The sequence below is a fragment of the Clavelina lepadiformis genome, chromosome 3 (assembly GCF_947623445.1).
Source record: "Clavelina lepadiformis chromosome 3, kaClaLepa1.1, whole genome shotgun sequence".
In the NCBI taxonomy this organism is placed as follows: domain Eukaryota; kingdom Metazoa; phylum Chordata; class Ascidiacea; order Aplousobranchia; family Clavelinidae; genus Clavelina; species Clavelina lepadiformis.
The window spans coordinates 18,842,872-18,865,194 of NC_135242.1; the positions used below are offsets into that span (position 1 = coordinate 18,842,872).

A 22,323-nucleotide genomic window follows, 5' to 3' on the forward strand; every position below is an offset into this window, starting at 1 on the left:
TGAATTCTTGTTACTAGCCAAGAAGCTGCAGCGCAAAGAAAAGTTGTTAAGATTTGTATTCAAATGCAAAAAAGAGGGCAGTGCTGCCCGCTATTCAACAACATTGCATACACTTGATGATAGTGCTTGAAACAGTATTCATTGGGAATTCAACCACGACAAAAGTGTCTTTTATGACGCAATCATTTGCAACACGATTAATTTGATGTTGTAAACAATTTCATTCTTGTTAAGCTATCTTTGCTTGATCTAGAATTAAAGTAACTTTCCGAATATGGAAACAGCTCATACACAAGTAAAGGCACATCGTCAAAGACTTTGAACGGAAGTTAGAAAATGGTCGGACACAAACGTTGGTTAAAACAAAGGAAAACGAGAATAATGAACATATGCTCGCTTATAAAATTAGTAAAAAACACAACTGGTTTGATTAAAAGCAAAACCATCCATCAATGCAAACTGGAGGCGAGACCTCTCAAAAGCAACATGAGCAAGGACTAACATTATACTTAGGAGCTGTTTTCGCGACGATTATGAACGATGGATTTTATCGAAAAGTCAAACAAAACGTGGCGGCTATCACATAATTTTAAAAGAAAACACAACTGAAAGCTAAAGAAAACGGCAACGGTACATCCGAGAACGTTTCAACAAACACCACAATGAACGATGGTGGGCAGTATATTGTTGAATGAATGGTCAGTATGCGCAGGAAAGAAACTGAATCCCGTAGGAACTGGACACTTGCAATTATAAGCGGTACATACGATATAGCAATTCACTAATTCTCCACAAAAAGGTTGGTAACACCGAAGCGTTCTGAGAAATGTTGCACACAACAGTAGCACATGATACTATTAAAATTAAATGTGAAACAATCAAACACGAAAGGAAAAATAATATACAGGCCGGCAGAAGACCAACAACCTTGAAAATAGCAGATAATATTAACCGGATGATTGAAATCCCCGCGTTGGTTGCCAAATTGGGCATCTTGTCATCTTCACATTACTACGCTCCCCGCTGTTGCATTGAGGAACGATCTGGAGCTAGGACGTCATCAATCGTGACGTGAACTGTAGGTAAACCGATCACGACCCGCCGTTCATGGCAACAGACACATATTCGAGTTGTTTTACCAGACTTTGGCTTCTCGCATCACTGTCGTTGTTTAAGACGTTCAGTATCTGGCCGTTGTATTTCTCTACGAAAGTGAAGAGTTGCGACAGGGCAGCTTGGCTGTTGAAGTCCTGAGAGTGCGTCTGCGAGAAAGTTAAGAGTTCCTTTAAAAGCTTTCTCGAACAAAACCTCAAACCCACTCCAGTCCTGTAGGATGCTACTAAAATATGAAGGTTCGAGTGGTTGCTGCTCGGTAACACATGGTTCACCTTGGTTGCCCCACCACTGAACCGTAAATAGGCCGATAGTGTATTCTATCAGCAACCACTTGAAACAAGTGAGCGTTGCACGTGAGGGGTAATATCATTGTATTTTTCACGTCTGAATAGGGACAACCAAGCAAACATGCTAATTTCGCTCAAGTTGCAAAATCTAATACAAACTAACAGTCATACGATTACGCAAAGATACGTTAAGCACGCATATCTATTTTTACTACGATCTTACAAAAGATTCTTCCTGGAGGAAAGCACTAAGGTCTCTTGAATTGAGTTTGGGCATGCGGGAAATATCCGAGTAATACCTACAAAGACATTTCGTCGTCATAAAACAAAAATAAATTTGTTCTTTATTCTATTTGTATGACCGGTCAAAACTACCAGCATTAACTGGAAGGTAACTCAAAAAAATAAATCAAACATCTTAATATAACAAACAAACTTAACAAACGTCATAACGCAAAAAAATCGTAAAACTGAGCTTATTATCCTACCTAGAAACCCAGTCCCTATAATCTGGAATTTCCTTGGCGTATAAGAGTTTATTTGACGGTGAATCTTTGCCTAATTTATACTCAGCGGTTGAACACGAGTCCATGAATGCCTGAGCTATGACGGAGAGGTAACAATCCACGATCGGGGATTTATGAACGTCGTACACGAACTCGGGATTTTTGATCAAGTTCACCCAGAACCTCAAGGGCAAACTAAAAATTTATGAGTTTGGTTTTACTAATTCATAGTTAATAACCTAAAAATAAATTTGTTCAACAACCAACAGAAGTTAAGAAGTAATGCGGTTTCAAATTTCTCAAAGCCTAATTGATCTATCTTACAAGAAATGTTAACTATACAAGCTATTAGCACTGAACCGGACACAAAACTTCATCCAGAGTATGGTCGGGGTTAAAGGAAAAGTTACCAGTTGCTCTTCCACGTGTGAACTGTCTCGGGGTCGGTAATCCCGTGCCTTGCCGCTTGGCCATCAAGAAAATCGAACATGTGCTTGACAGCGAGTGGCAACGCGTGACCCCTCTGTACAACGCTGAATATTGTCTCAAAGAGATCATCGACGTACTTTTGTATTGTGCCCTGCAATTAAAAAATACACAGGTCATTGAAATTGAAACTGAAATTAAAAGATACAACGACATTTAAAATACATAATAGATGGAAGAACGATGACGGTTGACACTAAGATACCGACGAACCGCTTTTCCTGTAAGAAGTGCGGGAAATGTTTCTTATTGTACCTTTGTTGTGAGAAGCCTGGTGAGATAAACTTCAGAAACCATCTTGCCAACCCTGTCACCCCCTTCCCTTTGGTCTTGGTCGGTTGGTTTAACCTGCAACCGATGCAACAAAAGCCTCAATTACAGCGGCGCCATCAACTCAACATTATAGACGTTAGCACGTTAAGTGAACTGGTATGGGCGACAAATTTGTTAGGGTGACATTATTTCTGCATTGCGCAAAGTTATCGAAACTAGATAGAGAAGGTATGCTCGACTTACAAGATGCCATAACTTTGGTCCATCCTGAGGTAAGGTGGGAGTACCGGACCTGCTGACTTGCTTGTGCCTAGGCAAGCTAGTGTTGCTTCCCTCTGACGGAAGTAGTCTGTAGGAAAATTATCAAGAATTTAATGACAAGCCATGTTATTATAATACAATAGAGTATAGACGAAGAAAACCCACAGAGTCATCACGTGTGTCTTCAAAACAGGGCAATACAAAAATATTTAAAGACATTTAAGATACTAAATCAGGCTACAACAGGGAATAAAAGAATGCAGACATTCAAAGTTTGGATACGGGCAGAAAAATATAATTCACCTTGCGCCACTTCCGTTGCGCTTAAGGCCACCTGATCTGGAGAGAGCAGAAGCCGATGATTGATTGAGAATTGAATTCTCCTGCTTTGGAATGATCGATATTTTGTCGTTGGATTTCACCTGACAAAATGAAAATAATCATCACAAAGTGTTTGCTAAACGCAATTGTAATATTTACAAACGTAAATGGCAAGCATGCTGAGTACTTGGCAAATATTTGTATGGCTATCATAAGAATTCTTTTAACAACTTGCAACTTTATTTAATAAAAGGTTGGTGAGACTACAGACCTTCTAATTCCTGATTAAATACATATTTCCTAAATTTAATAAATTCGAATATTAAGTTACTGTGTAGTGTTCGAGGGTGTTCACTTTCTTCCATTCGCCTTCCAACTTCGAAGTATGATCTTCGTCTTTTAGAACATGACGAGCTCCTCTCTTTGTTTGCCATTCTATAGGATGAGAATAGGCGTTAAGACAAACAACAATAATTGAGAAAATCTAAGTTAAATGTAGACTCACTTTCACCAAACTATCGTAAACCAATGTATAATCATCATCATAAACACATGGTAAGATTCATTTTAAGGCTGCTGACAACTTATAAGCAGGTCAACTGCTAGTTACTGGTCAGTTTTCAGGGACATACCAAGGTCAATAGCTTCTGGATGCGGACGACGCATATAGTGGACGTTCATGTAAGCTACATCCAGAATTTTTCTCTTGACTTGAGATATTGAGTCACAACTGAGAACCCTGGCTGAAAAGTCAGGCTGATCGTATTCAGCCAAGTAGTTGCTGACAGTCAAAGTCTGAATAAAAAAATTTCAGAAGTCAAACACTGAAAAATGTACAAACACGTTGCATAAGAAACTGTCAATCAATATGGTTGTAGGTTCCGAAACTTATCGATCACGTTGAAAGCTAGTAGGTAGCTTACCAGCATTTCGTGATCCACGGATTGCCGAAGAAGTTTGTCCTCGCTCAGTGAATACCTTGCTTCGTTTGTAAAAGCATCAACTGGTCCCTTGTCAACTTGCTGCTTAATTGCTCGGTACAATGTAAAGAGAGGTTCTCCCGCACATTCCTGAAAACATGATGGCGATAAATTGGAATTTTGGTGTAAATTCCTTATTTAGATAAATTTTGCACTATGACAGAAGTGTCTAATTACAGTCCATACCACAACAAATCTGTGAAGCAAAATGCTGAACCAATGGGTCAACATCTTCTCAGCAACTGATTCTGTTCTTCGAAGTAAAAGTTTGGGATGGTTGCTGCCTGCCAGATTCCTTTGGATCAAATCGGCCAAAAGATTTTCCAGTATCCTGCAAACACAAAGTTCACTTATCAGAAAACATGTCTGTCAGTTACTAAACCCGGTCAGTTATTTCTACCATAACACATGTGGTAGTAACGCTGAGGTAGTACAAACGTAATTCAGAAAGCCAATACCTTAATTATCATCAACGTTATAATGAGGTAATAATATAATGGTTGCAATTGTTTACAAAATATAACGTATCAGTCAACATCAAAATTTTCATTGCTTGCATAGTTGCATGAAACAGGCATCAACTATAACATAAGACAAATATTCAGTAATTGTTTACACTTACTCTGTAGCATAATAAAGTCTGTCGTGCAAAATGACAAAAATAAGTCCCGCCACCTTTGCTCTGTAAATAGAAATTTGTTAAATTGGATGTAAATATACTGTGGTTTATAACAGCCAATTGGTTAGCATTTCAATGACTGTCGCAAATGCAGTTTGTAAAGTTATCATACGCAATCAAGGTATTACTTCTCTGTCATTGAGAATGATCTTTGCCCTTCGAGGGCTTTGATGAAGCACATTAGAAAGGTTTTGTTCTCCAAGAGCTTGTTAAATCGTTCCATTCCAAGAGCACGAGGTCGTGTAGGTCGATTGCTGTTGGTGCGAATATCTACAGAATAATGACAAGAGATTGCAGCAAAATATTGAATATGATATGCTGGGATCATGAGTATGACTTTTTTGGCATCATTCATGGCAATGGATGCAAGGTGTGTTCAAAAGGTATTCGACCTTTGGAAATAAACCACGATATTAAGCATTTGACAAGTTTTGTTTCTTGGTCTATAAAATACTCCCTGTGGGAGTTAACACACTTTTCCCAGCGATTCCGACTTCAGAAACACATCTGAAACGCCTTCTCTGGAATGCTATGAAGCTTTGCAGTCGTTTTTTTCATAACTTTCTCTCGTGATTCAAAACATTGTTCATTTCAGGATCGTTTAAACTAATATAGGAACCAGGAGTCAGGCGGTATCCAAGCCAAGAGAATTAGTAGTTCGACCAGATAAGTTTGGTTCGTGCGGGCATTATGAACAAGTTTTTTGCTGTGGTGAACCAGCCAATTCTTTGCTGCCATACTTAGGAGTTCTTGCAACACACATAGAGCTTCAAAAAGATGATGCGGAGCATATAAGTAGTATTTCCTATTGATCATATGTGCATATTTACAGTATGATGCATAAAAACCATGTAGGTTAAAGTAATGTCAGCATTATTTCAACAAGGCTATATCATTACTTTAGCGTGACTAAGAGCTAACTTTTCACAGACGGGGGTGCAACAGTATTATTCGTTGCGTTCTGCCATTTTGCGGAAAATCATAAGTCTGACAAGAGCGTGCTACACATCTGAATTCAAGGCATGAATGAGAAAAAGATGCCGCCTGGGAAATTTTCATTCGTACGCAGAAAGGGTATAACCAACTCCGACCAAAAACACTTTGTCCGGGCGTCATTACTTACTATGAAGAAAAAAGCCTAATACTTTTTTGAACACACGTTGTACTTATAAGAAAAATGTTGTCTTGTGTTAATCAAATTTTAAATTAAAATAAAAAACAGGATATAGTTTGGCACTCTGTAGGTTAACTTATATTTTATACACGAGCTTTTGCAAGCATTAGTTTGCTTCTTCAGGTGTACTACGAAAATCATTTTTTCAGAGTGCCTAACTATATCCTGTTTTTCATTTTACTTATAAGAGTGTGATACAGAATTGTTTTATGTAAAGTATTAAAACACACAGCACATCCAGTTGGTATCACCCAAAATCATGCATATAACACTTTTATAATTGGATATTGTAACTATTTTACCTTCTCTTCCATTCCGATATGAAAGTAGAAGAGCGTGTTGATTCTCAGCAGTAACAGGATCAGGAAAGAGCACCCTCATCAAATAAGTCCGATAATCAAGGTACGGGATACCAACTCCTCCGGCAACGGTGTCCAGCTGAGACATGTCGGTTTGGAGTTCGGCAAATGCTAAAAATAGAAGTAGGATCTGGATCAGCCAATCAAGGTTAAATGCAGGTTCCTGGCATCTACATTTTTTGGTGCTGCAAGTTTTCAAGAACTTATGTTAACAGTTGTACTAAAGGACATGGTACCTGTACAAAACCAATATTAAAATCAATTTAAGCGGTAAAAACAATAAGCTTGGAGTGCAATTTTTTACGGGACAACATTTTTGGCAATTTATCACTGAATTGGAGTATACCATCCAAAAATGCATTTTCCTCAGATTTTCACTCAACAAGTTAACTCCGTCGCATCGTTTACCTTCTTTGCACACTTTAGCCACTCTTGATTCCATCTGGTTCATCTGCATCATCATATTCTTCACTTCCATGTCGCTCGCCTTTGCTCTTCTTCGATAGACACAAACGAGAATAAAGATACCAACAGCAACCACCACCAGAATGCCGACAATAACTCCCACAACAGCTGGTGGAAATTGACTTTCTTCGTTATATTGCAGCATTCCTATGCTCTCTGATGTAAAACCGCCAATTTGTACCTGAACATTTGTCAGCATTTGTTACTCTTCAAAGTAAGGCAATTATCATAATTATAAATGTTAATATGAATTACAATTAAGGAATGTCATTTTCATAAATGGTCTTTAATGATCCACATCTTACTGTTTACAAACACATATAAAAACTATGGTAAACAATTCGTGCATAAACCAAAAAGTTTCATATGCTAAATTAAATAATCTATTAAACAACAGGAGATGATTTGTTTTTACCTTGATCTCATATTCACCGACTGCAGCTTTAGGAGGTAAGCAAGCAATCTGATCTATGTCCAGCCTTGTCACATTGCACTGCATCTTTTCACCAATATAAACTTTGGCAGGAACAGACTTGCACAAGTTTTTATCCGGACATAAATTCAGGCCCTAAAAAGCATTTCACAGTCACACTCATTTCCATGCTGTTAAGCTGACAACGTAAATTAAGTCATCTTTTGAAATTATGAAAACATAAATTATGTCTTTAAGGGTAACAAATAAAAGATTGCTTAAATCATTTAAATGATCCTTGGAAAAAAACTAAATTATTATATTTCTGATGCGTTACCAGTCTATCCCATCTGCCTACCACTATTAAAATTATTGACCATTATTATTTCAAGTTAATTACTGTGATGTAGATTGGTTCGCCTCGGAATATTTTTGGATCACTAAAGAGATCTAGAGTTGGATTTGGTTTGTAGTATAACGATGCATTGTACATCACCGATGTTGGACAACCTTTGTTCTGAATCTCAACACGCACAAATGCTTCATCTGAACACAATTTTCACATTAGCATATCTGCTACTTGATCCAAAGCAAATCAAGGCCACTTCCATGCTGTAACTAATTTCTTACTTTGGTTCCAAAAGACACTTGATTTCGAGAGATCAGGTGATATGCAGGTAAGACTGGAGTCGGGTAGCAACTTACAGTCCTAGAAGCAATATTACAATTAAATAACAATATCACGGTTCATGTACCGTGATTAATATTCCTGAAACTTAATTAAAACAAAACTGACATTGAACTTACGCTGTAAAAGTGATCCTTCATAAGGGTAACCTTCATCTGTGGATTTTGTATGAGGTTCAGATTGACACCTCTCACTTTAAGAGGCAGTCCACCACTTCGAATTGTCTGTCTTGGATCAATTTTTGTAATGGAGACGTGGTCGATGAATTCAAAATATCCTTTTTTTGCGATTCGCTGAATGTTGTCAAAGTTTACCTGAAAAAATTAAAAGATAATAACGAGAAGCTATAACAAACCACGTTGGCATTGTAGTAGGAAAATTCACATATTTATGTAGTTATCTGGTTAAAGAAACACAAATTTCAAAAAAAATACTGTGTAAAAACAAATACTATTGGTACTAATTATTGTGGTAAAACGAGATTTTTTTGAGGTCTAATTAATAATAAATTTTATTGTAATGCATTCAAAATTTTGTTCCTTATACATGAACACTGAAACAAAAATATTATTTACACAAAAATAGCAGAGTTTTCAAAAGCTCGGTAAAATACATACAGTAACTCGCTGAACTGTGGTAGAACTGGATCTTTCTGCTCTGAATAAGGTTCGCAACGATGATTTGGCCACTTCTCGCCTTTTTCTGAATGCTGATGATATGGAATCTTGCTTACATTCAAGTAGACATTCCAAATTGGTGTAACCAAGAGTGGATCTTTACAAATGCCAATAACGTTATAAAAAAAACAGTAATACGATAAACTTGACATAGTACAGATGTAATACAAAGTAGTATAGTATAGGTGTACAAAGAAGTTTTACTGAATGCAAACATTTACATCTGCTAAGAAAATTTAAACATACGATACATAGCGTTTAATAATATTATGCCAATGCCAACTTATCATACAACAACGATGTTCTAATAGTAATAATACTTCACCTGTCTACTTTGCACGGAAGTCCATCTACCAGGACAGTGACATCATTTCCTGTGTCCAAATGTTCACCAGAGAGTATAATGCGAGTACCCCAACCTCTTAACCCACGATTTGGTGTAAAATCTTCCACAATAGGATCCACAAATTCAAAATTCTGCAACGAACATTGCACGGTCAATCGGTTATAATCAAGAATACCACTTTGTATTAAATTAACCCATAACCAGAAGTTAATCTAACAACCCAGATCAACAAATATCTGTTTGAAATGACATAAATAAAGACATAAAACCTACTTCAGCTGATGTAGTGTTGTAGCTACTCTCTGGTAAACATTGTGAGTTTTTGGTAATGCACAGAGTAATCTTTCCTGAAATGACTGCCTTTGCGTGAGGTGTGCATTCTGCTTCACAGCTAAGTCAGCAAAACATAAGCAAATGACTTGATCAGTTTATATAATAGCTCTTTCAAATATTCTAAATTTTCCATATCAGAAACTTTAGTTTTCCATATCAGTTTTATTTAGCAAGCCAGAATGTGGCACTAAAACTATTATCACACTGACAACATTCTACTGTGAGGGCTGTGAAGAATAGCATGTAGCCTATTATGTAAACTTAAAAAATAGTTGGAGTAGGCATCAACAATGAGACGTTACCAGCTAGATTGAACTTGGTTGCATCTCACACCGGCAACATTAATTTGCATGTTCGAGTTCAGATCAAGATTAACTCCCTTGATCCTTATAACTGTTTCCGCACTACTTCCAAATGGCGCAGACATCGGCGAAAACTGTAAACGGTTTGCAAAGACATATTACTTGCTAGCCAAAAACATATTATTCATATTCAGCACATAATTGCATAACAGTGCATTTTGAAACGTTTAATAGTGGCCAATGCATAGCTTACACTGGAAATTCTTGGGTAACGACATGAAACACCAGCGCTGGCTTTAAGCCAAGTGCCGATGCAGGTGTCGCCCTGGAGAGTACAGCGTGATAAAGATTCACACCAACCACAGCTCCACTCATCGGGAGATTGAAGACACGTTCCACAATTTCCTCCACCTTCCAAAGCGCACTGATAGATCTCCACTGAAACAATGGAATTTTAACAAAAATTTAGTTAAGGACATTGAACAATGTTACTATTTAAAGCGAGATTATTAAACAAGATATCACTGTGCATACCACTTAGGTTCACTGGGTTATCTATTTCAATTTGCCTCTCTCCTCTGTTCGCTGTAACAATTCTGAGCGATGCTTCAGTACTTCTGACACCATTCTCAAGTGTACCCTGCATGATAAAATTGAGCAGCAGAGGGCTGATATTAATGTTCACAAACATTTAATTATTACATTTTTTTGAAATCTATGATCCGGTTTATTGTCTTGATTTGTTTATGTAAAATGTATGTTTATTGTCAGTGTAATGAATTCAGTATGATTGTAAATCCAAAATTCTGGAATAGACAATTATATTAATCGATATACATGTTTATTCGCCAGTGTAGTATATAGGGGGCACATGAATGATAATAATTTACAACTATCAGGAAAATAACAGGACATTCCCATGTACCTAGTTTAGCCAAAAAGATAATTACACATTATGTTTTGGCCAAGTTTATTAAAAACTGCTTAATTCGAATCGCATGTAGATTTTCTTTACTAATAATCAATACCTCGACTTGCTGGCATTCAATTCCAGTTCGGCTTCTTTGTCCAGTAGCAAGTTTTTTGCCACTGCGAGTGGTAATTTCACATGAAAATTTCTTCCACTGAGAAGGTAGCCGTTTGGCTGGAACATATATAGTTTCTTGTTTTCCCTTGGTAAGATAGAACTTGCTTGTACCATCAGCAAGAAGTGTGAGTTGAGGACAATTCTGTAATGATGTGAAATGCATTGTAGTTTATTTTAGAAGAACATTGGTAATACAGTATTTCAAACTTTAAGTACTTTGTCACTTGACAGTAGACTGACTACCATATTTTAAAACTTGTTAAATTGCAATTCAATATAATTCCTATCTACTGTTAAATGGATTTTCTCCCATTTAAACGTGTTCTTGTTCAAACAATCTCTATCGCTCATTACACCATACAACATACGTTGTCAACAAATTTCAATTACATAATAAAATCAACAAAACTATGATTTATTGCTTTCTGTTGCTGAGCACCAGGCCAACAAGGGTTTGGGAGTGGCATAATACTGCTTTAAACAAGATCTTAAAATAAGCACCATATTTGTAAAAAACTGTGACATTACAAATTAACACATATATGACGTAGCATGTAGTGGTAGGCTACTTGCTACACTTTATGAAATAAAGTAGTGCATTCTATCAATGCTTTCAGCTGCAACAGTCAATCAGTATTTATCAGATAACGGTCGCAAAAAGCAGGTATCAGCAAAATATAAATTGCACAAGGACGGAAGGCAATAATTCATGAGAAAAGACTGCATTTAAAGCTTGAATTTATACGTTTAAGTATTATATGGACCTTTTGAGGATCCAACAAAACCATGGTTATCTAAAGCCCTCTAAGTGATTCAGGCCAGAATGCAAAAAAGGCCTGAATCATCAACAAGCGGTAGGATAATGTTCCATGATGCAGTGACGTCATGTTCAAGAAATAAAAGACTTTTAACCTGTCCCCAACGTCAATGTCGGTAGCCTTGACAAAGACAAATTGAAGACACGCTTCCGCCGTCACGGGAGATAGGAATTAAAACTACCATTTATTCGAGTTATTTATTTTTAGTATGACGTCATCAATGCCAAGGTTAGTCAAGTTTCTAGAAACGGAGTCAATCGGGTTTGGTAGATACAATAAATCGTGAGAATAAAAATATATCAACAGGCTGAAGACAAGACCGCGTTACAACTGTACCAATTGCGCAACGGGGCATAAAAGATCGATCAAATACAAAACTTCTTTCAAAAGCCAGATCTTTTCAAGCGAGGGACTGGCCGATAATTAAGTTCAGATCGATTGGTCAAAAATCGCCGTGTTCGAAGCGTGTGAAAAAGAGTGAAACGTCACTGAAACAAAAATGTTCGAACCAAAGCAAAAGCTTGCTGTGATGTCGACTAAATATTACAAGGCCTTTAAGGCATACAACAACAAACAACGAAGTTGAAAATTCCATTAAATGGTTCAAGCACCTGAACAAGAATGTAGCTAAGAACGTTCAAGAGCGCAACGATCATGGAAAGGAAAAAGCAAGAAGCTGAATACGTTCAACATTTCTTATCACAAGTGTGCATTCCAGAGCAAAGCGGTTTTGGTTGCAATATGTAAGTTGCAACATATCAATAATTCGCAGCATGACTTTATAACACCCATTCGGTGTAAGCTCCTTGAGAAATTTTCAGCTTTATCTCACAACGGTCAACCACATGGCGACAAGAACCACAGCATACCTTAAGTACACTACAAAGAGCGACAGGACATATATTTTAACTGTTTTAAGCTACACGTGGTGCACATGGGGGGCCCGCATCCCAAATCGAATTTGAAGAATGTGTAATTATATTACAAGCTACAAATGTTCATTCGATCAATCTAGGATTGTCCGACTCGTACACCCCAACTTAATTTGCAACTGTAACGACACGTGCTTAAATTCTCTGCGTTACTGTGGTTTTGTAATTGGTTTTGCGCAGAACCAGAAGTAAGTCAGGTCAGTGTTGGTCTTGGAGAACTCACGTAACGCAACCTGGACTCTTGAAATATTGTGATTGCAAAAAACACTTACCGCAGTAATATTCCAAACAAATTTGAAAATGACATCTTAGACAACTATGTTACCACTGCATATGCCTTAATCTAAGGTTGACCGCATATTGCAAAACCTTAAACTTAAAAGTTAAAAGCAATTAAAAAAGTGGTGCACCAGCATTCCAGCAACGTATATCATGCAATATGATTATAGTACATTGTTCATGTTGTACTTTTAGGTAGGTGTAAAACAAAACAAACATGTTGCAATGTTAGCGGCCATAAATAAATCGATAAGATTAAACAAACTGCTAAAATAAATCAATCGTAGTCAAGGGGTATCGGAAATCAACATTCGTTGATTACTGCAGCGATAATCCCACGTATATTGACACATGGCATGGCGAAGCGTGCACCAGACTTGTCTTTAAAAAAAATTTCTGCTACATTTTACCAATTATTATTATCGTCACGTTTCAAACCGGCCAATAACGTTCGATACCAACTCAGTGCATGTGGCTTGTGTTAATTTGCATTATTCTTACCTTGTTGTTGTGCTTTTGTGAGCAAGTGTGATCTATACACCATCGCCTGCGACAGTCTGTGCCTGTCTGAACCTGTCCACATGCCGCAATTGTTTCAAAAGCACTCGACCGGGAACTTAGGGAACTTGTTTTCGAAAGAATTAGGTTAAAATGTTAGATCTGCCACATGTCTGTACTTGCATGTACGAAAAACATAAGCGCCGCTTGCTCGCATAGAGCTGATTATTACCACATCGGGGACCATTATAATACGTTGCATACAGTTCTATAGTAATTTATAAAAATAAATGTCGTGAGGTCGGTAATCTGTATTTGTTTAGTGCTTTTAATTTGGGTAAGATGGTAAACACGTTTATTCAACAAGACAACCACCGCTGTTTCATAGTTTGTGGACGTAATGAGACCGAAGACTACAGCAAAATGTAAATTTTCTTCTTCGTTGAAAACTAATTTAAGAGTCATTAAAAAAGATAATGTGGCAAGGAAGATGCATTTGGCTAATTAACACAAAAGTAATTACAGACATCGCAACTAAATCCGTTTTCATTACCAAATGAAAACGAAAGATTACTTTCGTAAGGGGTAAATCGCATAATGGGATTTAAGAACGAACGTTAGATGCAATTAGTGGCAGGCTTGTACAGTAGATGTTCAGTCAAACCGCAGTAGTAATGAAAGTTATCCGTCTCATGCATTATGACCGTCATTTGTCATTTACCACTATCTCCTTAAGAGGAATACTCACAGGAAAGGCGTTTCCATTCACTGGGAGAATAGTCATATCTTATTTAAGTAAGACTTATTCAACGACAAAAGATTGCGACCTTTGGCATTCTTTCATTACGCGCGTATATCGGTTGCCTGAAGCGAAAAAGCGATGGTTATGTCAATACAAGTTTCTACTGATGAGATTAAAATAAATCTATGATTCTATTTGAACGATAAACTCAAAACAAACTAAATTAAGACGTTGATGCAATAGGATTTCATATATCAGGATACTACAACTAAGATATGTAACTTGTACAATTTTTGGCCGAAAAAAAATTTAACTATGAAAGGAAAACCCGTCTCACAAAAAAGGTGAGGTTCAACAGTCGCTAAGATTTTAACAAAACTTCTTCCCCGTTGTACGGAAAAGTTACGATTTATCCCTTCCTTTACCGACAGTGCCACTATAACCAGGACCGGTAGCAGGTACTTTCATAACAATAAAAGTTTATCCTAGCACACCTGGACGATAGAATCAAAAACGGGTATGTATCTGTCTTTCAATTGTATTGACTTGGACAGTAACAAATGCTGTTTGACACAAAGTTTGCATAACGTGTACATGCAACGTTGTAGGTAGCCGAGGATTAGTCGTAAGTAAAGCTGTAAAATGTGTGGACATGGCGTAATTGACTTATTCCGCCCAAGGCTAATTTTTGTCGAGCTATTGGTCAACAAAGAAACGCATTATAGCGACATTAAACTATTCTATGCCTTGACAATGATGACAATGTTTAACATACAATTGACTGGACAATGCAGTCGTCCTGAAAAGAAACAAACTTACAAGGCACACTACGTAAGCATACCTCGGAACAAGCAAAGCATATCAGCACCCAAACAGCTTGTAACCACCGGACCTAGCAGAAGGGGGTAGTGTGGCATTTTTTACGAAGTATTTTTGCCTCAGAACGAAATAGACTTTGTGGCCCCATGGCGACGGTTATAACAATAACTAGCGTTCGTTTATTGTATAATGGCAAACAATGTTTACACGCCGTGTACACAACACATTCCGACCCTATTAAAACTGGTATGTCGTCAATAAACATCTTCCCAAGCACCGTGACCGCGCGTCTAGTTATAGTTGTAAACTACAAAACAAATGCTGTGCTTTTGTTGGGTACAAATTATTCTAGGACGCGAAAATGAATGACATTTGACGAAAGCATGTCGCACATATGATCGACAATACTGTTCCGATGTGGTCGGGTCTAAAAATAGTATGACGTAGTTTGAAGGAGTCTTAGATAAATTACAGCGGATGGAGGAAACGGGAAATCACCAACGTGCAAAGTCGGTACAAAATGTAAAATCAGTTGTCTCAGGTCGATTTCTACTAAATGACAATGGAAATACTGAGTCTACATGGTCAAAATAGCTATAATTTGATATCAAAATAAAAACTTATGTTGTTGTAACATTTCTACCGTCCAGTGAACTAAGTTCTTGACATGTTTGATCAACCACTAAAAAGTGAAGTCAAATCTGTAATTTTGGAATTATTTCAAGGCTTAAACATCGTGTTACAAATCGTATGAGTTGTTACGTGGAAAGCAGGGTGCGCAATGATGCGTTAAACCCCCATTATGGGAGGCGTCCAAAGAATGTCTTAATTTCTACAAAAGCAAATGTTTATGCAAGCACAAGCAGCATCAGCGAAAAGGTATCGGTTGTGACTGAATGCAATATGTTCTCGGGCTAACTGACGGATGATTTAATGGCAAAGTATTTGGTGCTAGACCAAAACATTTTTCAACAAATCAACAATTGTGGTCCTTTCACGAAAATAAAACAACAAGGATACAAAAAGACAAACAAGGCCAAGACAAAAAATACGCGCTTACACTGCATTTTCGACACAAACAAAACAGCTCACGGGGAAATTTACAGTATTCTACGATGACGCAACTGCAAACTCATATCAAAATCATGTTTCAACGATCTTTCCTTAACTACGTTCAACGTTTGACACTTTTGCAAAATTGAAAAACGTCAGGCAAAAAGAATACTTCATTATGGAGTTGGAATAATAACCTGATATCTGTTTTCGTGCTCCACAAGCAAGCAAAGTTTACAGATGTTCATTTATGCTTTCATCAGTTCATTTCTAGAAAGCTCCTTGGCCAACTTGGAAAAACTTCCTATGGCCCAGACCCATGGGCTACAGGCCGGACAACACTGGTTTATACCAACCGCTGGAAAAAGCCTCAAAACCGAGTTTTGGAATAAAGCAAATACATTAAGTCAACACCCAACAGCATAGAGGAAAAGCATATCTTGGTAACTGCTAAAGATGGTTAATAAAGATGAATACAGATTGCAGTCATTGGTTGGATAAGCAAAATAAGTATATGACATACTCTAAAGTTCTAAACTAAACTATCATAATATACAAGGATTTTTATCCTTACAGGCGAAAGCCAGATCAGTTTAACCACATTTCCGCGTAAACGTAACACAAACGGGAAAAAGTTCTGTTCTTCAAACAGTTAACCTTTGTGAGCTCTGACTGCTGCCTAAAACGCAAACAAATACCAATGCAGTGACGTAAAGGCTCTGTTCTGGGGTTACGTGCCCCAGACGGCTGAAACAAACGCGTCAAAACGGCCAATACAACCAGTGCTTAAAATTTTTTACAACGTATGGTGTATTCATGACGTTATTTCGGCCAAATTTCGATACAAAAATAGACTAACGTCATCAAAACTTTATCCCTTCAATTGAGCACTTTCATGCGATAAATGGCAAATCAAGGCGTGCTAAGATGTAATACTGCTGGCAGGAACGGACTGAGAACAATCTTTAGAGCTGTGCTTGACTTTCATTGCATCATTTTAGATTACGACGTACATAGATAGTTTTCAACAGCATTTTAGACTCATGGAGTACAGCGTCGCTATTTTAAATGAAAATAATTGCCAAAGACAGCGTGAATGGTTGACACTTTCGTGAGAGTAGAAACAATTATTTGACATATAATGTTTCTGCCTGTCCACTTAAAAGTTTTTATATAAGCGAGTGGATAAGATCTGATATCAACAGACACGTGAGTAGAGGTTGTATGGAGAAGAGCAAGCACATAAATTGGACAAGGTTCCCATGCGTCTGCACGCCTTGTAAACAAGTTTACCAAGCAGTCGTACTCCCCATGTTTTATGCAAGCTCTACCTAGATCCTAGAGTTTTCTAGGTTATTGTTTTTGATACGTTTCAAGGCGATGCTGTTCGTCGTTTTGCTTCATATTCTCTTTTTGTACTTCGCTATTAACATGTTTTTATGGATATCGGACAACGGAAAAATACGGATTTAAGAATATCAACAAAGATTGCGTCGCATCTGACTGTAATATTTCACATCTTCAAAAATGGGAAAGATGGTAAATACTGATTTCGCGCCAAATCTAAATCACTGGATATGAATGAAAAGGTAACCTGACTACGATTAGAGATGTATTCATTCAAGTGGGAAGCGGCTTTAGTCTTTGTTAGGTATGATTAAGAGAGCGCGCTATTCGTAATACTGTTGACACCCTTTTAAAATTCGGTAAACAAAAAAGCACAGTTGCTCTCTGTAGATTTAACTCTTTTGGAGGATAAGTACAGGGCGCTATCTAAAGAATAACTTGTCAATGCTTAGCAAGTAATTGTACCTTGGGTACATAACAGCGCGATTGAAACTAAAGCTTTTAGATGAAAGTATAAATCTAACGTTAGGTTAATGCATTGTTCCAACTTAGAACCACTGAGGAAACCGGAAAAGCGGACAAATAATTGACAAATACTTTCCAAACTACCATGACATAAACAAAATCGAAGTTGAAAGTCGCACGGTGGAGATTGTGTTTCGTTGGCCGAGCGTAAAATGAAACAGACAGCCTTCAGTAACAACATTTTCATACTCAATTAAACTCGATATCGAAGACAATTTACATCATGCATAAAAATGTAACAACGAGTTCGTCTTTGTGTTACCAGAAAAGCACCCAAATACTACCTTCATAAAACTCTTAACTCTTACCATAGGACAACTAATTTGTACTTTATCCCTTACATATCACTGAACAAAATTTCCAATTTTGGATACTTACATTAACTTGGCTGACGTGTGCTTGAGGATCACAGCGCGTTGAGGACTCATGTGTGCATAAATTATCGTTGATGCACCAGGTACAATCGAAGTCTGTCGCCACGCACGACATGCATCTGTAAGATAAGCAGAAACCTTGCCGACTGCGACTATATCACGCAATGTAAAGGTAACGTCACAGGAAACAAGTTTTAAGCAGAAATTTTAAGTTCCCCAAACATATTTTCAAAAATAAGACAACTGCACAGAGAAAAGTTTAAACATTAGAATAGAAATGTAAGCAAAATAATCCATCAACTCACGATGTATGTACGGAACAGTCGTAGAAGGTAAAATTAGCAGTAACCAGAGCATTCTTTCCACGGTAGACGATAGAAAGCGGAACCACAACATGACCTAAGAGAGAAACACGGGGTAAACATAACTAAATTTAGCAAGATTGCTTAATTATAGTAGAGCATATACCGTAGGTTGTGAAACATTCAAAAACTAGCTGAAGTTTCAAGCGTATAAAACTCGAACAACCTTCTCCCATTTTCAGTCTGGGGATGCCAGCAGGTGGTGGGGAAACGCATTTGATTAAGATGTATCCACTTCTCTTTTTTATAGGCGGCCTGTAGTTGTACAAATCCCCAAATTTGCACTCATACTTTGCACCGTCGGTCACCATCGGTATATTGTAGCCCTTGAGCGGTATCTACAATATTAAATATGAGGTTGTAATTTGGCACACTTTTAAATTAACACTGTATAAAAACTATTCTAGCCAGTGGCGCGCGCAAGCGTTACTAAGCATTAGGTATTCGTTAAGCAAAATAAACACAAAAATAAAACACATTTTGAAACTTTACGAAGACCACATTGTATTAGAGCCACATCATCATCGTACTGCAAGTGTAGCTGTCGCGTGTTACCTGATGAAGCCAAACAAGCCTAGTTTCTATTAACTCCCAAGCATTTTTGTAAATGCAACAGCGTGATTGATAAGGGTTAATTGGAACATTGCACAAACAGCAGCAAGACCCGTGAAAGTGGCGGCCGCCATCAATGCATAACTCCACAACCATCACAACAGCACACAAGCACTGCTGTATGAAAGAATGTTGATAACCCGTGGCAAGCCTAGACGGTTCTTGGGATCAGCATACTTCGCATTGTTTGCGGTCGCGTGGCCTTCCATTTATCAGACAACAACTTTAAGGCTAATGACAGAACTTTGTACAGGTGTGTGTTGTAAATTGCGATGCTGTTATAATCGGACTATACTGCTAGGGTGTCTGGTAGGGTGTTTCATTAACAAAAACACAATACAAAACTATATAAGGTGCATGGAAAGCGGTTGTAATCATCAAATTTGCTGGTCAGGTATATTATTTACTATTTACAGTAATGATACAGTAACAATAACTTCTGCGATCGTACGTTACAAGGAAAAATATAATCTACACAATTACTTACTGGTTTTTGATATTGTGAAGATGGTAACATCAGAGGATTGTCGGAGTCAAGTCTTGGACATTCACCATCGCTTTGAATAAAACGGTACAATACTCTTGAACTTGAACCTTCACAGTCTCCCGATGAGGTACACCTGTAACACAAAAAATGCGTAAAATCATATTGTTAGCATCAGTTCCAATGTAAAAAGTATGCAGCAGTTGCACAGACCTTTTAGTTGGCCCATTCCTATATTGCAAATATAAAATTACACAAATAACATACTTGCTGTCCAAAGTGCACCATCCACAGAAGGGATCCCTTGAACCCAAGCACGTTGCACAGTTTTCGTACTGTGAACAATCAAACAAGGGCATACCCACTGTAATGCTGGGTGTCATGGCATAAATTCTTTGTGAATCAGTGTTATGGCCGTATCCTAAACGAATTGCATTAACTGCAGAAAGGCTTTCACTGTCTAATGTTCCAGATGATCCACCAAACGTGTCACCAATTACAATGGTTTCATATTCCCTGTTCAGAGGACTTTCGGGAGTTGCTGAATCCAAGCGAAACTGTGAGTGAGTTATTGGAAGTATTAAGGAAGTACTTCAACAAGTAATTACTTCCTACAGATATTGTCAATAAATGGCCGTCAAATATGATAAAATTGCACATTAGACATTATTGGTATCTTTACCTTTATCATTTTTCCATCTTGTGTGCCAAAAAATGCAACAGTATGATTTTTTTGTTCATTACGGGCCACTTCAATTGCAGTCACGACCGTATCGTTAGTTGTATAAAAAGCATCACTTGAAAGGACAATGTCGTAGTCTTGGAGAAGAGAGATAACATCCCAGATATATTTGTTGTTGCATACTGGAGTTGGTAAATCATCAAATTCCTATGAAACAAGCAATACCTTACAGCAAATACTAGAGCAATACTAACAAATGTGAGTAGATTTAATTACAAATAAATTGTATATTACACATCTGACCTAATTCTTAGAATACAAATCAAAATACGATAATTTTGTTTTAAAATCAAAGTTAACAACAGACATATATACAATCATAAAAATATATAACTTGTATACATGTTTATGAAAACATTTCATGTCTTGATAGTTAAATGAAGAAAAATCTGTTTACAGAAGCATAAAAAATTACTGACCACAGTTCCACATTCTGTAGAAGCTTTCTGAAGCCACCTCATAGCTCTTGGTGCAACTGAACGGCCTCGACTTCTCATGCATCGCTTGATTAACTGCAAAAACTGATCTTCTATTTGCCACAGAGGGTACATGCAAACAGCACTCCCTGGTAATCCATTGCTTCTGACAAAAGACACGAAGACAACTTCCTTACTTCTTTGATTAATCTGAAGTTCTGCTTGAAGATTGCTACCTACTACAACAGTTCTTGAAGTGACAGCTTTGGTGTATTTTATTCCAGCAAAACTACATTCTAAAGGCAGCTCCAAAAGAGAATGCAATGGCATGTCTTTTTCATTAAGGCAAACTTGTGATATGTATGTCACATGATTAAATGAATCGGGATCAGATAAACTTGGTGGCACATTTCGTGCTGGATGAGTCGAGATAAAGTAACCAGTTTCGTCAGTGGAAAATCCATCAATAAATCTCACTGTGAATCCATCTTCAGCAAAATCCGAAGACATGACCAATCCTGCTTCTACCCAAAAGTTGCTATCTCTGTCTAAGAGCAAAGCAGATAACATGTCTTGGTTATGGCTGTCAGGTGGTAATTGGTGCTTTGATACAGTATACATTTGTTTAGCAAATAATACACTTAACTCCGCTTTGGAGTTTTTTATCGTTTTTGAAGAACCAACATAGAGTGACGTTTTGTTGTCATTGGATCGGGCAATAAACCCAACCGTGCTTAGGTCACGTGGTGCAGCAATTAACTTTGTAGGAGTAGTTTCATTTAAAAGAAGATTATCAAGTCGTTTTCTGATGTTTCCCTGTTGAAGAATCTGACATACCCCTTCATTGATGCTGCCACATGTTACAATCCTGTCATGGTCATAATCAATCAACAATAATTTGTTAATGTTATCAGCGTTTTTATCACCACCACATTTTTGGTCAGTCAGTTCTTTGCATACCACCGTATCATCATCCGGACCTGTTTGGACAGTAATGGGATTACTCAAATCAGCATCAAGTTGATAAAGCCTGTTGCGGGCACCAATATAAACTTGTCCACTGGGTTGTTGCTCAACAACTAGATTCTTGAATTCAAACAAGGGTGATGACTGGTCTCCAGATTGTGCACGATATTCGACTCGCTCTTTTACATTCACCGAGTCACAAACAGATAGCAGAATTAATTGGAAGAAAACTAGTATAAAATTTTTGGTCCGAAATATTGATAAGTTTTTTAAACATCCACATGTCAGTGTCACTGATTTTGATTGTGTTTTAAACATTTGTACCTTATCTGGTACATTACTAAATCTGTGGCATTGCCTCATTTCAAACAGCAAAATACCATATTTCCAATAAGCCTGAAAATTAAAAAAGCATGTTATAGTGAACTTTATATATAAGTATGTCCATTGGCATAATCAGCGTCCACATACCGGTAACCCTTTTGGGGACAAGAAAATGTAGCGGCATCAAAGAAAAATTTACAAAACATGTAGGCCTACTTACGGCAAAATTTTTAGAAGCTAAAAGGCAGCACAATAAGCGATTCAAAATTATTTGGTAT

The 22,323-nt window shown here is 37.4% G+C and overlaps 1 protein-coding gene across 1 annotated transcript; it reads right to left on the reverse strand.

Annotated features, from left to right (window-relative positions):
* Nucleotides 1-38: 38 nt before the first annotated feature.
* LOC143448227 (plexin-A4-like) lies at nt 39-22,199 on the reverse strand. The gene is made up of 33 exons (XM_076947856.1): nt 20,759-22,199; nt 20,280-20,486; nt 19,865-20,154; nt 19,601-19,733; nt 18,668-18,839; nt 18,445-18,538; nt 18,144-18,258; nt 10,694-10,894; nt 10,200-10,305; nt 9,919-10,103; nt 9,666-9,799; nt 9,304-9,421; nt 9,010-9,161; nt 8,625-8,781; nt 8,127-8,321; nt 7,950-8,028; nt 7,720-7,865; nt 7,323-7,475; nt 6,851-7,088; nt 6,386-6,553; nt 5,038-5,179; nt 4,853-4,912; nt 4,417-4,561; nt 4,174-4,320; nt 3,883-4,045; nt 3,582-3,685; nt 3,233-3,351; nt 2,912-3,017; nt 2,651-2,743; nt 2,320-2,489; nt 1,892-2,104; nt 1,627-1,702; nt 39-1,262 (listed from the first exon to the last, which is right to left on the reverse strand). Exons 1-33 carry the CDS (start codon nt 22,082-22,084, stop codon nt 1,092-1,094), a joined length of 6,078 nt encoding a protein of 2,025 aa, XP_076803971.1. The 5' UTR covers nt 22,085-22,199; the 3' UTR covers nt 39-1,091.
* Nucleotides 22,200-22,323: the final 124 nt, after the last annotated feature.